The sequence below is a fragment of the Camponotus floridanus genome, unplaced genomic scaffold (genome assembly GCF_003227725.1).
Source record: "Camponotus floridanus strain SB8 unplaced genomic scaffold, Cflo_v7.5 scaffold213, whole genome shotgun sequence".
Lineage (NCBI taxonomy): Eukaryota > Metazoa > Arthropoda > Insecta > Hymenoptera > Formicidae > Camponotus > Camponotus floridanus.
In genome coordinates, this window is record NW_020229341.1 from 32105 (window position 1) to 48803 (window position 16699).

The 16699-nt window shown below is 27.8% G+C and overlaps 2 protein-coding genes across 2 annotated transcripts; both read right to left on the bottom strand.

Moving 5' to 3' along the window:
- Positions 1 to 1358: 1358 nt before the first annotated feature.
- On the bottom strand, positions 1359 to 2379 carry LOC112637866. The gene is made up of 2 exons (XM_025408525.1): positions 2086 to 2379; positions 1359 to 2004 (listed from the first exon to the last, which is right to left on the bottom strand). Exons 1-2 carry the CDS (start codon positions 2293 to 2295, stop codon positions 1900 to 1902), a joined length of 315 nt encoding a protein of 104 aa, XP_025264310.1. The 5' UTR covers positions 2296 to 2379; the 3' UTR covers positions 1359 to 1899.
- A 1759-nt stretch (positions 2380 to 4138) lies between these two features.
- Positions 4139 to 16482, bottom strand: LOC105249221 (cytochrome P450 4C1-like). The gene is made up of 11 exons (XM_025408536.1): positions 16289 to 16482; positions 13237 to 13798; positions 13000 to 13100; positions 11073 to 11163; positions 10316 to 10510; positions 9902 to 9965; positions 9054 to 9183; positions 8231 to 8312; positions 7633 to 7745; positions 7288 to 7525; positions 4139 to 4508 (listed from the first exon to the last, which is right to left on the bottom strand). Exons 2-11 carry the CDS (start codon positions 13400 to 13402, stop codon positions 4165 to 4167), a joined length of 1524 nt encoding a protein of 507 aa, XP_025264321.1. The 5' UTR covers positions 13403 to 13798; positions 16289 to 16482; the 3' UTR covers positions 4139 to 4164.
- Positions 16483 to 16699: the final 217 nt, after the last annotated feature.

The window sequence follows — 16699 nt, forward strand, 5'->3', positions numbered from 1 at the left end:
AACGAACTGCGATTACTGATTTTGTGGTAAAATTTTACTTCCACTGACTATAATTAATAAGATATAAGATAAAGTAACAAAAAAGAAGCGTTTCTACTAGAGATCAATGAAATACTGATTCTTAGTGATCTTATTCATATATTTGTAAATAGAAATTAATATAGTTTTTATAATAATTATATATATATATATATATATATATATATATTGTATGTATGTATGTATATGTATATGTATGTACATATGTATATATAAGTTAAAATTAATTTGAAATTAATAAAAATTAGTTTTTATTTTGTCTATAGAAACGTAAAAAATACATTTCCTTAACTATGGTTTTAAAATCGTTTCTATAGAAACGTTTCTTATTAATGCTTTACGGTTAAAAATATTAGATACATTTAAGAAACGTATATAAAACGACCGTGTGCTACATGGGCGTATAATGACAAAATAAATTGAAAAAGAATATTAGAGCCAAAGTATACATATACAGTATATATATATATATATATATATATATATATATATATATATATATATACAGGGTGCTTCCGCAACATACAGATCGGTAAGTCGGGTTGCCTATCTGACGATCGGTCTTCTTTTACCGACCTCGCATAATTGAAAAATAATAAAATCAGAGGATCGATCATGTAATTTTTTTCGTAAAAAGTGAACAAATTCCTTGATTGATACCTTGAATGCAAATCCGTAGGAAATGAGGAAAGTAAAATCAGCTTCTAACATTGATTATGTTATTAAATATTACAATTACACTATATCCGGATCGACGCGTCTTAATTAGCTGTCTAACATGTTGATTAATTACTTTGAAAATAGTTATTAGTGGATAGCTATTTTTCAGCAATGTTTCAACAATTAGTTCGATATTTTTCTTTTCTGGAAAACTGGATCAGACAGCAAAAAGACCTTGTCAATCAAGTTAATAATTGTCCCCTTTTTTTATTCATTGGATGCTGTGAATGAAAATTGAGATATCTTCCTGAGAATGTTTTACATATAAGTAGCTCGTAAAACTATCTGGTAAAATTTACCCTATAGGTACTAATCTGTCAAGTAAGATGAAATTTATCGAAAGATGGAACAACCCAGCCTAAGAGTTACTTTGATTTTATTTTATACTTAAATTTTATTATATAGATTCCAGTTACTTTGATTTTATTTTATGTTTGTGCCGAACCTAGTCAATTTATATTATAAATTGTGCAATGACATAAGACTAACAGATTTCATTTAATAAAATATATTTGCAAATGTTTTGATCACATATTTTTCTTACATTAATTATTACATTTATAAATCATTATTAAGTACCTTATCCCATTGCCATGACAACGCGCCAATTCCATTGAAAAAGTTTGCAAAATCTTCTCTAATTTTTTTAGCTGCAATAAGATTTGAAGAGCGATTTCTTGGTAGATTTCTCAAACCTTCAAATACTACTGCACGGTCTTGCGCAGTAAAATTCGAATACTGTAGTTGTGGTACATCTAAATCCCTTTCAGTAGATATTATAAAGTTATGCACAGCAGTTGTTGCCTGAATAATTTTTCGAGCTGTATATACAGAAGCAAATATTGGTTTTCCGTATATCCTCCATCGTGCAGCGAGTATTCCAAATGCTCTATTCTATCGATCGTCTAGCGCGGCTTAATCTATAATTGAACACTTTTTTCTTGTGTCAAGATTATTTCGTGGATATGGCTTCATCATAAATGTAGTTAACGGGAATGCTTCATCTGCGACTAATACATATGGCAATTCTATGTTACTATTCATAACATATTTTGCAAACGTAATTGAAGCGATTCATCGTAGAATCCCTTACTCAACTCACTATTTTGAAAAATTGTACTATCACATTGTCTTCCTGCGCTACCAATATCCACAACAGTAAAATAGTTGTGAGCTTATTCCAAGAAGAACGAGGCTGTGTTGTCCTTTATAATTATAATATGTAGAACCACTATTTGGTGGCATCTGCAAAATACAAGTATATCTTATAATGAAAAAATTAGTGCAATTTACACATTAAATATATTAAAATAAAATAGTTTTTACCTGTATAACAACATGTTTTCCATCAATAACCCCAATAGTTGTTGAACTGACAAATATTTCAAAGTTTTCTGCGATGTTTTGCCAGTTAACTGTACTCGGTTGTAGAAATACTTCGTCTTTAAAAGAATTCCAAATAACGTCGCAAGTTTCGGAGACAATTTTGGAAACAGTATTATGCGCATTACGAAAAGCAAACGATATTGAGGTCATGCTAGAAGCTATATATCGCAAAGTCACTTGCAAATGAGTGCGCGCAGGTATTGGTGTGCGGATAATGGTTTTTTTTGTAATATAAGGTTTTTGTAATATAAATAATATTCAATAATACTTAGCAATTTTTCAAATGTTTCTAATAGCATCCGAAAATAATTAAAATATTTTTCTTTATCAATTACTTTCATTTCACGAACCAGATTGTCGCTTGCTCCCTGCATTCTTCAATCTTCTTTCTTCTGAGAAAATTGGTCGTATCCAATATCGACGTTTGTTTTTCTCTTTCTCTCTCTATTACGTCTTTTAATTATTATATATAATAAATATAATTTAAACATTCGTTTTCGAATAATTTGCTTTTGAATTACACAATAAGATCTATTTCGAAATAATCCCAGTAGAAATTTAAATCCGGCGCAGAAAGAGTCTGGATCAGGCGTGCCCTACACACTGGCACGGCACTGTTCCGGCTGCCAAAGCAAGGCCTGACTAATTGTGAAATGTTTTTTTACTTACGGCCTTGTGATTTAGCATTCCGAATTGTGATCAGGCTATTGGGTCGTAGCTTGATCAGTCCACTAGTTCAGGGATTGATCCGGCTGCCTTACCTGTTCCGGACATCGAAAATATTTAAAAAAAAAAATAATATATTATTTAAAAAAATGTTTGATACCATCTATCAATCATAGTTGGACTCTATTTGTATTTCGGCTCCTATCGTAACCGGTTAAAAACGCTTTCCTGCCTGAATTTTTCTGAATTTTGACCATTCTGAATTTTGACCTATTCTGGGGGGATTCGAACGTGCGCTATTTGATCGCCTATGCCGAAAGCTAAGTACGCTACCTATTTAGCTATCCTAACACTTCGAATATTTTAAGTTAAATTATGTTATGTTATGTAGGCGTTTATTTTAAGTTAAATTATGTTATGTTATGTTATGTAGGCGTTTATTTTACACAACACAAATATTTAATAAATAAATTTATCATATTATATCAAATATCATCTTAAAACAAAACAAAAAATTTTTTTTCATTTATCATATATTCCATAAAAAATTATATTGTATTTATCATATTATATCACATAATTATATATTTATCATATTATATTAAATATCTCAAAACAAAAAAGAAATCTTTTTTACTCAATTGTTAATTTTTATTAACTCTTGTTTGTCGAGCGCCTTCCCAATCTTTCGCTGCATTAAAATCTTACCCAAAGATTTCTCAATATCCTTGCATAATATAGGCAGTCCGTGCGATTTATACTTCTCTATGACGATTACTAGATGCAAATAGCAAAAAAATTGAAGGATTGATAAATTAATCACTGATGCAAGTACATACTAACGATATCGTAAAAATATATAATACCTTGCATTTCAGCAAAAAATTTCGTCTTCGCGAAGACTTTTTTTACATACGTGTAACTTTTTTTACAGCAGTGTAACTGACAATCACGTCACGGGACATGAAGATTTTTAATACTCGGCGTATTCTCGACTGATCGAAAAATCAACATAAATCTCGTTGATTTCACTTGTTATCTTTCTTCATTGCTTTGATCTTTTCTTTGCTCTTGAACGTATTTTATTGAGTGTTCTATGATATCTATTACAATCTAAATTAGACATTTGCTCTGATAAATTTATTCTAATGTATTATTATACATGTTGAATGTTAGAGGCAATTTATATCAGCGATACTATATATAATAAATAGTTGTCTTGCAATATAATTAGACTGGATAGAAAGAGAAGGAGAAAAAAGTTTTTTGTTTATAAATTCTTATTTCTTATTCATAAAAAGTTTCATTAATCATAATGAAACATATATTTTTTGCATCAAACATGATAGCTTTCTATTTTTGTGGTAATAAATGAAGATACATTGATCCCTGTCTTGGTTTTAAAACCAGAGACATATCTACGGTCATTTCCTCATGCGTTTCTATGCTTTTCACTCTCCACTTTCTGAGTATGGCTGCTAATATGATCTTTTCTTCGAACATAGCGAATTTTTGTCCCATGCAGTTTCTTGGTCCAGCACTAAACGGGATGTAAGCGTATGGATGTATCTGTTTCAAATTCTCAGGTAAGAAACGGTCTGGATCAAATTTTAATGGATTCGACCAGATTTCTGGATTTCGATGAACCAACAGAATTTGCACTGCGACCGAAGTATCTTTCGGAATTATATAATTGTCTGAAATAAGAGAATAGTGCAAAGTTTAATGGAAAATCTTATAATTCAATTATTTCACACAGCTTGTTTCATTCATTCCAAATTCACAAAATGCATCTTCCAATCGTTTTATTGTTAAATTTGTTGAAAAATTATTTAAGTTTGAACACAAATTATATTTTAATTCTGTAGATAATGACAGATTCAAAGAGTGCATTATATAACTGAAGAAAGAAATTTCAAATATCTTTTGAAAAGAATTAACAATCAAAATTCATTTTTCTTTTCTATTTAAATTTAAGAACTATTTATTTTCTTTAATTGATAGTGGAATATTATTATTTATTTATTATTTATTAAATCAATTCGTACCTGTCGGCTTCGGATGGGAATTAATTTATAATATTTCTTATTCTAATTTACTCGCATTCATTCGCATTTCATACATCCACTCTTCTCCTACTTCTATCTCTCTATGTCTCTAAATCCTAAACGCTTCTAATTTCAATCAATTATAAATTATCCTAAAATATCCTATTCCACTTGCACATCTTCATTTTCCCTTTATTCTATTTTGTTCTTCTGTACTTCCTTCATGAGAATTTCCATTTTTCTGTTTTCCATTCTGTATTTTTTTTCTCTTCTATTCTTACTGTCTCATTCTCTATTTCTGTTCTCCTCATTTCGTCTTCACTCACCCTTCCTTCCTCATTTATTATATTTCTCGCTGTCGCTTTCTCTTGTTTACTTTTTCTACTTGTAAATTCTTATTTTCTCTTCTTTCTTTTCTGTTCAATCATTGCCTATATATAGTTTTTTTCTCTTCTCTATTCCGTTTGCTATATTTTTCTTCTTGGTTTTCATTAGATTGTTTTCCTTTATTGTCTTCTTTTTCTTCTCTGCTAGTTTTACTTTTTCTTAACCTTATCATTCCAATCAAACTTCCTTCTTTTTTCCATGCTTTGTCTGTATAATTCTCTATTTCAATCTTTCGGTTTTCTTTATTGTGTCTCTGCCGCTGCTTTAATTTCTTTCTTCTTCCTTTTTTCGCATTCTATTTGATTCTTCATTCCCCTCGTATTTTTTTTCCACCTCCTCATTGCAATCCAGATTCTTTTCCTCTCATGCTTCCTCTAACGTTTCCTATTTTTTGCTATTCTCTTAGATCTACAAATCTAGTCTAAAAATCTAAATTTAAATCTAAAATCCGAATTCTCTAACTTTTAAAATCTAATCCAAATCTGTATACTAAAGTTTAATCAACACATAATTAAAATCAAAACTGAAACCAAAATCATAATAAAATCAAAACATGTACAAATTCGAACTAAATTAGACTTAACAACGTATACCGAATCTAAATTTTAATTTTGAGTGGATTATATAAATGTAGAACCTTAAAGCCGTAAAAATCAATTCTCTAACTATTTTTATTCCACTCCTTATAACTGTCTCCTTCCTAATATCTCCTTTTGTACATTTTTATTTCTTCTCCATTTCTTATTATTTCCTAATTTGTTTTTTATGTTTTTCTTTCATACTACGTTAGATCATTTTCCCTGTTACTTAAATTTCTATCTCTCCTATTCTATGCTTTATTTCTTTCCACCCATTTTCTTCTATCCCTCTTATTTTTAACTATACTCTCTGTATCTTTCTTTTATACCTCTTATAGTTAAATTATTCTTTCTTTCTTTCTTTTAGATCTCTTCCTTGTTCTTTTGATATTCATAATTCCTTCCCCCTGACCATCGATTCTCCTCTACATTCTCTTCTATATTTTGCGCTTCGTATTTTTTCTTCTTTACTTTTCCCTGCAGCTATTCATAAGGATATATACGTTTAACTCCTTTATCAATCTATCTATTTTCTTTTCAAATCTAAGCTTTATTTTATCTACATCCAATAGCACATTTTACCTCCGTTACCTTCTACTTTCTATCGATCCTTTCTTTACCGATATCTCTTTGGTCCCTCAGCCTCATTTGTCTAAATCTATTATCTATATTTAATCCCCTTTTATTTTAATTTCTTTCCTATATTTCCTCTCTCTTTTTATACTTTCTTTTCTTCTACGCTTATTTCTTCTTACTCTTACACGCCTACACCTATTGTATTGTTTTATCCTATCTAGATCAAGTCCACCTATCCCTTAATTCTTTGTTCAAATTTTAATCTCTTCTATTTCTTACTTATATTATCCCTCTTCTTCCCTCTTTTTTCTATAAGTTCTTATCTTCCGCTTTCTTATTCCAGCACATTCCTACTTCTATATCTAACATAGTTTCCCTAATTCTATCTAAAATATCACACATACTCGCGGATCCTCCATTTCTCGTCACATCATCTAACCCAATTGATAGTATAGTATATATAGTATATATAGTATAATAATATACTTTTCAAAAACTGCTATATGCAATCATCGTTAATTTCTTGCATTGTATCGATTTATTTTATTGAAGTGAGAACATTGAAAGTGCAAATAGTTTATAATTCGTAAAGTTGATATTTTTGTGTAAAATATTTGATTATATTTCTTTTATCAATTATTTTAACGTAAACGGAGCATATTTTAAGAATATTTTAAAGTAAAACAAATTACTAATATATATTATATCACATATTCTATAAGTTTTACCTTTAACAAATTAATAAATAGATAAAGAAATTTACCTTCAGATTTTTTACCTTTAAGTTTTAAAATCTTTCAAAAATAAATGTTACCTCACACTTGTATTTCGTATTGGATTCTTTGTTTCAAAGATTTGTATCATTATAAAAATTTAAAAAATCTTACCCATTTTTATATCTTCTGATATTTTTCTCATAACTAAGGGTACACTTGGATATAATCTGCGCGATTCTTTTATAACTCTCCCGAGATATTTTAATTGCGAGAGCTCTTCAATACTAGCTGGTCTTTGAGAATCTTTGAAAACCTCTTTCAGTTCCTCATGAATCTTTTCTTGACATTTGAGATCATTGCCTATACAAAAAAGTGCCCAACTGATGGAAATCGCTGTTGTATCATGACCCTGTTATTACATATTATTATTTAAAATCAAGAATTGTATTATAATCAACAGATAAAGAAAAATAATATCTCAAACAAAAGAACTTTTTATCACAATTTTTTACTCACTGCAAATAGAAGCGAAGTTACGTTTGCTCTCAAATCTTCATCAGGAAACGAAACATTGTCTTTCTCATTTGCCTCCAGAAAACGATCTAGTAAAGTTTTACTTTCCGGTTTGTCTAATTTAATTAAAAATATATTTAATTAGAAGAAAATCACGTATGAATATAATTTAGTTTAAATTTATAGAAAGCAAATAATTTGGTTTTCAAAAAATATGAGAATTTATAATTTTATATCTAAAAAGTTTTGAAAACTAAAATAATAGATTATGCGTTTAAAAAAATAAATATAAAAAAATTTGAAAAATTAAACAAATTTTAAATGTGCAAATATATAATAAAAATTTATTTTTTAATTTATTTTGTCTTTTTAAATTTATTACTGTATTTTAATATAAAATTTTATAATTTAAAGCTCACATTCATTATAATTAAATATATTATAGAAGTAATTTATGAAAGTGATTTAAGAAAGGCGTTTGTTAAATTATTCTGAGGAAATTTGCTGCATTAATTCATCAAAAAATTTATAAGAAAAGAATAATAATAGTCTAATGTATTTGATACATTTTATTATAAATTACAACACTTTATCTTTGTACCTGGTAAATCTAAATTATTATTATTCTGCTGATTTTGTATTTTAATGTTCTGCATACGTGCGACTTTCCCCCATTGTATTATCTAAAAAATTGTAGTATTCTTATTATTTATAAAAATCTAATCTGTTTTAAGCAAAATGGAGAAATGATATAAATATGAATTTAACATAACTACATTATCGTAAATTATTTTTAGTTTTATATAATATTATGACAAATTACTAATCAATATTACAATATATAATGAATATACATAAGTATTATTTCTTTCTATTTGTTATGACTATGATGATTGTTATGCAAATTATTTATACAATAATTTTTTCCTATGGTAGTAAATAAATAGATGATAATAAACATTATATACAAAATATACAAAAGAGAAATATATGATAATAAATATTATATACAAAATATACAAAAGAGAAAACGAGAAAGAGAGATAAATATTAGATTAATTAACAACTAATAAGTATTGGATTATTTAATATAACAATATATCTAACTTTATCAGTTATATATAACATAGTGATAGAATATATGTAAATACAAATACAATGAAAATTTATATTTAATATGCAAAACACGGGACATTTAAAAACACTATAAATTAAAAATTTTAAAACATTTAAAACACTAGATCTCAGTGAAGATGATATTTATAATGATTTCTTTATGTCGACCATGCAAAACACGGGACATTTAAAAACACTATAAATTAAAAATTTAAAAACATTTAAAACACTAGATCTCAGTGAAGATGATATTTATAATGATTTCTTTATGTCGACCTAGCTGAATACTTTCAGATTGAAGTTCTTACCTTATCTGAACAGCTTTGCATATTGTTGATTACCGTTTTAAATTCTCTTCCCTGGGGTAATAAATCATATATCCAATCATATAGCCATAACCATGATCGAGTCACACGCACCGAATATAAATCCAAAAATCTGAAACATATTCTTTATTAATTTTTGCATCCAACTTAAAAGAATACACATATACAAGAATAATGAAATCAGTAATAAATTTTTATTATTACTTTATTCATTCGTGATTATCAACAAAATTCGTCATTATCCGTAAAGTTATTTATTTTTATCTGATTCAGTTAGATATTGCATAATTAAAAATTAACATTTAATCAAATAAGTAAGGCAAATATAGTTTATGATAGAATATTTCTCCGATTGAACGAAATATCAGAATCCTAAAGAATCCTAAATAATTGCTTTTGGCGCAAATATTTAATTTGTTATCAATATCTAAGCGTTTAAAAATAAAATATTCGCTATAATATTAATATAATTTTAAGATACACACACACATACATACACACATATTTATATATATACATATATATATATATATATATATATATATATATATAATAGCAATACGTATATATATGACAGACACATAGCGATGCATGTGAAAAAAAGTACAAAATAGTACAAAATTAATATTTACATGAATATTTTAAAAATAAATTATTATCTCAATAATATCAAAATAAAAAACAGAGAATTTGTTTATATTAATCTAAATATATAAGAACAAAAAAAATTAACTATATTGAAAATATTTAACTAACAATAAATTAATTTTATATATTAAATTATAATGATATAATATTATAATGATAAAATTGTAAAATTGCAAACTGACCTGTCGAGAGCCAATCGATAAGACGTAATGTCTTCTTCATCCAAATTTACTCCCATCGTCGTTTCTATAATTAATATTTAATTATTTATATGTAATTTAATATGTAATTATTAATATTTAATTTTTTATTATAAACCTATATAATATAAGGAAAAAATTTACAATTGTAAAACATCAGAGGATAATTATTATTACGATTTGTATAATATATGCGTACTAAAGAAACATTACATTTTTTGAGTTAACAAAATTTGGTGAATTTGTAACAAAATTTGTTAATTTTCTTTGTTTTTAAAGTTGCTATGTTAGCATGAAATAATAATTCTCTATCGTTGAAATTGCCCATTTATGGATTATTTCAGACTTATACATGATTATATTTTCTTTCTTTTCTTTTCTATATCGTGTTCTTACCACATATAATGTTCAAAGTGATATGTTGTATAAATGGAAGAATATCAATAACTTTCGTCGAATTTTCTGTTATCTCCTTCTCAATACGTTTTATTACAGTTTCCGTTTTTTCGGACATGATGACAGTAAATTGTTCCAGCATATTAAAATGAAATGTTGGCCAAAATATTTTTCTATATCTATGCCATAGTTCAACTGAAATATGCGATATATTTATAGAAGACCAGTTCTTTTACTTTATATTTTATTTTATACGCTCTTTTATTTATATCAGTGCTGGGATTTACTTGCAACTTTCGGCCAGATTTCTTAGCTTACGCCTACTGTTCCCCTCTTACTGCTCGCTCCTTAGCGACCGCGCCACCGGACGCTCGTAACTAAGGAGTGATCAGAAACGTGCGCGTTACAAATGTTATGTGACAATTTATCTAAGTTCTCTTTATTGTTTATTAATAATAAAAATAAGTATTCTATTATTAATTACGTATATGTTCTGTAATAATTTAAAATATTTGTGTTTTGAATCGTAATTACAATAAGAGAATTTAGATAGATAGATTGCCACATTACATTTGTGACGCACACGTTCCTGAGCGCTTCTTAGTTACGAGCGGCGCGAGCGGTAAGGGGAAAACAGTAGGCGTAAGCTAAGAAATTCGGCAAGTAAATCCCAGCACTGATTTATATCACTAGCTATTACTAGTGAAAATGACAGTCTTTTTGTGAAATATATTTTCAAAGTGCTTTTATTATTTACCTGGAGCAGTAAGAAGCCCATTACCTAGCCATGGTTTTAAGAAGTTATATAGTTCCGCTTTTTCGACATGTGTCTTACTTTGAAGAACGTTCTGTAAATTTAAGAACAAGATAAAGACTCAAATGCCAACAACAATGTATGATATAACAATATATCAATAATAATATATAATAACAATATATGTAGGATATAACAATGATATTTCGCAAGTTTGCAATTAAAAAAGCAGTATTCTGTAGATTTTATCGAGAAAATGGTTCTTAATGATTGCAAATTTTATGTTACTAATTGTAAAAATTATTTACTCAAAGAAAATAGACGAAATATGCCCAGATATTTGTAATAATAATAATAATAATGATGATGATGATAACGATGATGATGATGATAATGATGACAACAATGACGATAATGATGACGACGATGACGATAATGATGACGACAATGACGATAATGATCACGACGATGACGATAATGATGATGATGATGACGATAATGATGACGATGATGACGATAATGACGATGACGATGATGACGATAATGACGATGACGATGATGACGATAATGACGATGACGATGATGATGATGATGATGATGATAATGATGATGATGATGACGATGATGATGATGATGATGATGATGATGATGATAAATAATCTGTTGGTTTAACAAGTTTTGAGAAATATATACTTTATTTTATGTATATATATAAATATGATGTAGATTAAAATTTCGTTGTTCTATAAAAGTATCAGTTTTTATTTTATATGAACGCCGGAAGAACTTCAATTGTCTACATTCTCGATTGCCAACTGCTTCGTTTGCTCACAGTATTTTGTGACAACTTCTTTTGCCGACATTCCTGATTGCCTACATGTATTATTGTTCACACAATAAAAATAAAAGTACGAAAATTCGATTGCGCATATGACTTTATTGCGCACATTGCACACATGATATTATTGTGCACATGCACATTGCACACATAATGTTAATATACATATGATATTGAAAACATTGCACATATACAATAAGAAAATAACTTTGCAATTAAAGACCACGATTAAAAGTACAGACTGATACTGGATTGTTCACAGAATCCCATCTTAAAATCTTTAATCATTTTGATAGTAAGATTCCCACTTATATGATCCTCTGCCGAATTTGATCAACTTTTACAGACATGTAGTATTAAATGAAGTCGAATGCCACAATTAAATGGGATGGGCAGAAACGTCTTGTTCATGAGGTATTCAAATTTTTATTATTTTTATAGATGTTGATTTTTCTCTTTCATAAAGTTGATTCTTTGAGAAGCTATGTGGGTCGAACATAGCGCGATCTTAAATGAGGTCTATAATTGTTCTGTTCCACATGGGGTTTAGTACTACATGTTTGGAAAAATTGATTGAATTCGGAGATGGGTTGCATACAAAAGTTTTCATCAAAACATCAAATTATATTTCTAATTTTTACATGAAATAATATCATGTGTGCAATGTGTATGTGCGCAATAATATCATGTGTGTGCAATCTGTATGTATGCAATTTTATGTGTGTGCAATCTGTATGTATACAATTTTATATGTGCAATGAGCATGTGTGCAATAGTATCATGTGTGGAAAGTGTTAATATGATTTTTTTATTTTATATGTGCAATAATGTCATGTATTTTCGTATTTTCATTTTCTTCATGTATGCAATAATACATGTAGACAATCGGAAATGTTGGCAAGAGAAGTCGGCAAAATGTTGTGCGCAAATGAAGCATTTGACAATCGCGAATGTAGGCAAACGGGACCTCCATATGAACGTATCTAATATATAACTTATTACTTACACATATATTCAGAATATATTTACTAATGATCATATATTATAATTATCATTATTATTATATAATAATGTTTTCAAATTATTTCTTACCTTTATAAATTCTGGTTTCGTTACGCAAACTATTGGGTGCAATCCAATCCAAATTGTGCAAAGTTCATTTATATTTTGGTATGGAAACAATTTCTTATACACTGCGTCAAATAAGTAATATATAAAGTTTATATAATATACGTATGTTATTATATTATGCGTGTTTGTGTGTATATGCTTCTTGCGAATATATACATATAAATAATATATATAGAAAATATTAGCAAATCTTTTTACCTTGCTGAGGCCTGGTCATCTTACGTAGTAATTGATATAACGAACGATCAGATCCGGGAATATGGCTGAGTTTTATTCGCATGATATAATGGACATACATTATCCATGCAATCTTATAGAATATAATCACACCAACAGCGGATATTAAGAGCAGGAGGAAGCTCATCGTTATAGTTTGCGATTGTTACAGAAAGTAATTCAATTTAGACAAATAATCGATCTTTATTTGTCGTCTTTACTCTTATATGTATATTCTTTTATGCAAAATGCCGATAATCTAAATATTTTTCCAGGTATGTTTTCTTTGTAGATATGTATGAGGTCTATTATTTATATATTACGTGTATTTTTTAAGTGTAACTTATTGCTTTTGTAAATTATTTTTTTACGGTTATTGATACATAAAAATCTATTATTTATTCGTTATATGTATTAAGTATAATTCTCTTTTTTCATGTTCCTCTCTTACGTAAATTATTTTTTTTTAAAGTTGTGTTATTACTGATAGGCAAAATATTTTTACTTCATTAATTATTCGTGGAAAAAGATCATCTCTGCGTACCTGATAACAAATTAAACATTATATAAAACGGTACATTAAACAGTTTAAAACATTTTAAAAAATGCAATAAGTGAATACACATGCGCACAGAGATATACATAAATGTTAATATAGTTAAGGGGATGCCGGAGTCGCAGCCGAACTCCGACGGGTAGGCGCCCTCATTTTAACATAACTAAAAGTGTCGGTACATTGCCAACACTTATAGTTATGTTACCGACAATCTTATCTAATATAAAGAGACATGCATATTTTGGAAAGAGCAATATGAAAACATTTCTTTATGTTGTGTTAATTGTATTTATTGAAACAAAAAATATGTTGCATTTTCACTACTCTATCGTCTTGCACAAGCAATTTAGAGCATAGATCTGTCTTTACTGCGTACATATTTAACATAATTCTAATATCATTGCTCTCGTTTAGCGATGCTCTTTATATATATAATAAAAATATATTGTGAAAATATTTATAAATATTATGTACTTATAAATTTTACGAATACGATATTTCATTAAACAATTTGTATAAACATTTTATATTGTTAGCTTTTGATTATATTGATTTAACAAATGTCGTGCATAAATTGTAATTTGTAGAAAGTATATGCAAAAAATATCCTTTTCATTAAAATTATAAATAATTTAATGTCGCTAGTCGAGTAATCAAAGAATCAATAGAAAAATTGTAGTCGACCAAACTAGCCAAAAAATTAAGTTTATTCATACGATGTTTCGACCATGTGGTTGTGGTCCTTATCAAGTATACATAAAAAAGATTTATAAATACATAAATTAACGATTTGAATACATAGTAACGCACAGAGAATTAAAGTGTGAAAAGATTTTTACCAATGTAATAATAATCAGAGGACAACATTAATGGTGAACATGTAAAACCACGTAATCACGTAATACAAAAAACGTTATTTAACTAGATTCGAATTTGAGAGAAACTGATGCGTCCGTGTGAGACTTCGTCAAGAAACTAAACACAACCAGAGGAAAAACGAAACTACGTGACCTTTATTATTTTATCATAAATATTATTTAAACTATCCGTGTCTTTCTGGTAGGTTGATTAGATTATTAAATCTCTTGATAAAGAATATCTCATATCTCTATCTCTCTTTTACGAACGTACTTTTCATTATGCGTGATATTCGGTTTCGACCAATCGAAATCGTGTCCGGATTCCAATCTATGTTTGCTAATAGCGGAGTGATTAGACTCATGTAATTTTATATTGTTACAATATTCTTTCACTCGGGTCCGCAAATGTCTTTTTGTTTGCCCAATGTGTGATAAATTGCAATCCCTACAGTTTAATTTGTATACAACACTTGTCTTGTCGTTATTGTGTAAGGTATCTTTACCACATCTGATTAAGTTATTAAGTTTTTTTGTTACTTTGTAGACGAAGTTGAAACCACTGTTTCGTAGAAGACGGTAGAGATCTTGACTCGTATTCTCTACGTATGGTATAGTAATAAAATGAGTTTCATCTGGATGAGTAGAATTGGCGTCATCAGTGTCATTGCAGTCGCGATTGTTTAAAAAATTGATTCTTTTTCGAATGTGTCTATGAATAATATGTTCAGGAAAACAATTATTAACTAACGTATCATATATTCTCTTGTTTTTTTTTATTCTTTGATCATATGTATTATATAAATATTTTTTGATATATATAAAAGTAGATATTTGATTTTCGACAAACTTTGAAAGTATCTTGATATTCTAAAGAATATTAATCCTAAAACAAGAGAGAGGGAGAAAATAAAAAATCATTGTAATACATTAATCCCATATTTTGTAATAATTTAATCAAGCTATAAAAGATACGATAAATTTAATCATTCCAGGAAAAAATATTACATATACACTAAATTTGTTAACCAAATAAAAAAATTTTTAATGTGCCAATTTCTTTCAATTGTTTCTCTATTACATAATATAAAATTTCGCGAGATTCTACTGCAACCTTTTAACTGTATTTCATAGTATTATAATATTAAGCCAAGTGTTAACATCACAGATCTATTATATGTCAAATCTTTAACATAAATTGTTTCTAGTATTTTTATTTATTCCAGTAATTTTATTTATTTTATAATTGTAAAAAATATTCTGAAGGTCATATCATAATATCTGATTACAAAGTTGTAATAAAAGTTGTAATAACCAAGTTGTAATAAACCGAAGTTATAAAGTATTTGAAGTATTTGCAAATTCTGTCATAAACAAATAAGTATTTTGAAATTTTTTTCTGTTGAAATATTATTATACATTAATATTATAATATTATTAATAATTAATATATAATATTAATTAATAAAATTTTTGCAATGTTAGACAAAACTAAGGACTCATGGTATTAGAAATAATTTCTGTTAAGACCACGTTTTCGCTAATTAATCAGTATTAAACACTGAAATTTTGCAAAAGTATGTTATAAAATTTTATTTTATACAAATATTATAAAGATTACCTGATAGATTACATGATGCGACGATAGAAACACAACTCAAATCATTAAAAGGAAATCACAAATTTCGTTATAGAAACATATAATTCAGTGCAATAAATGTGCGCGAACTAATAAGATAAATGTGAGGCTTATATTTATAACCGTTCTTCAGCTCAAAAACTATTAATAATCAGATACTATTCTTAATGGGTGGGGTTCCATTTGTCTACATTCCCGATTGCCAACTGCTTCAATTGCGCACAATATTTTGCTGACAGCTTTTTTTGCCTATATCCCGATTATCTACAAGTATTATTGCACACACGAAGAAAATGAAAATACGAAAGTACGATTGCACATAATACATTGTTGCTTGCATGCACGATTGCACACATGAAATTATTGCATACATGCAGATTGTACACATGATAT

Bases quoted from the DNA above. Each gene is read 5' to 3' on its own strand.
- LOC112637866 (XM_025408525.1), bottom strand. From the start codon at position 2,295: ATGACCTCAATATCGTTTGCTTTTCGTAATGCGCATAATACTGTTTCC. The intron at 2,005-2,085 runs GTAAAAACTATT...TGTATTTTGCAG, and splicing joins GAAAACATGTTGTTATACAG to ATGCCACCAAATAGTGGTTC.
- LOC105249221 (XM_025408536.1), bottom strand. From the start codon at position 13,402: ATGAGCTTCCTCCTGCTCTTAATATCCGCTGTTGGTGTGATTATATTC. The intron at 8,313-9,053 runs GTAAGAACTTCA...ACAATTTTTTAG, and splicing joins TGCAAAGCTGTTCAGATAAG to ATAATACAATGGGGGAAAGT. The intron at 7,526-7,632 runs GTGAGTAAAAAA...ATGTAATAACAG, and splicing joins TAACTTCGCTTCTATTTGCA to GGTCATGATACAACAGCGAT.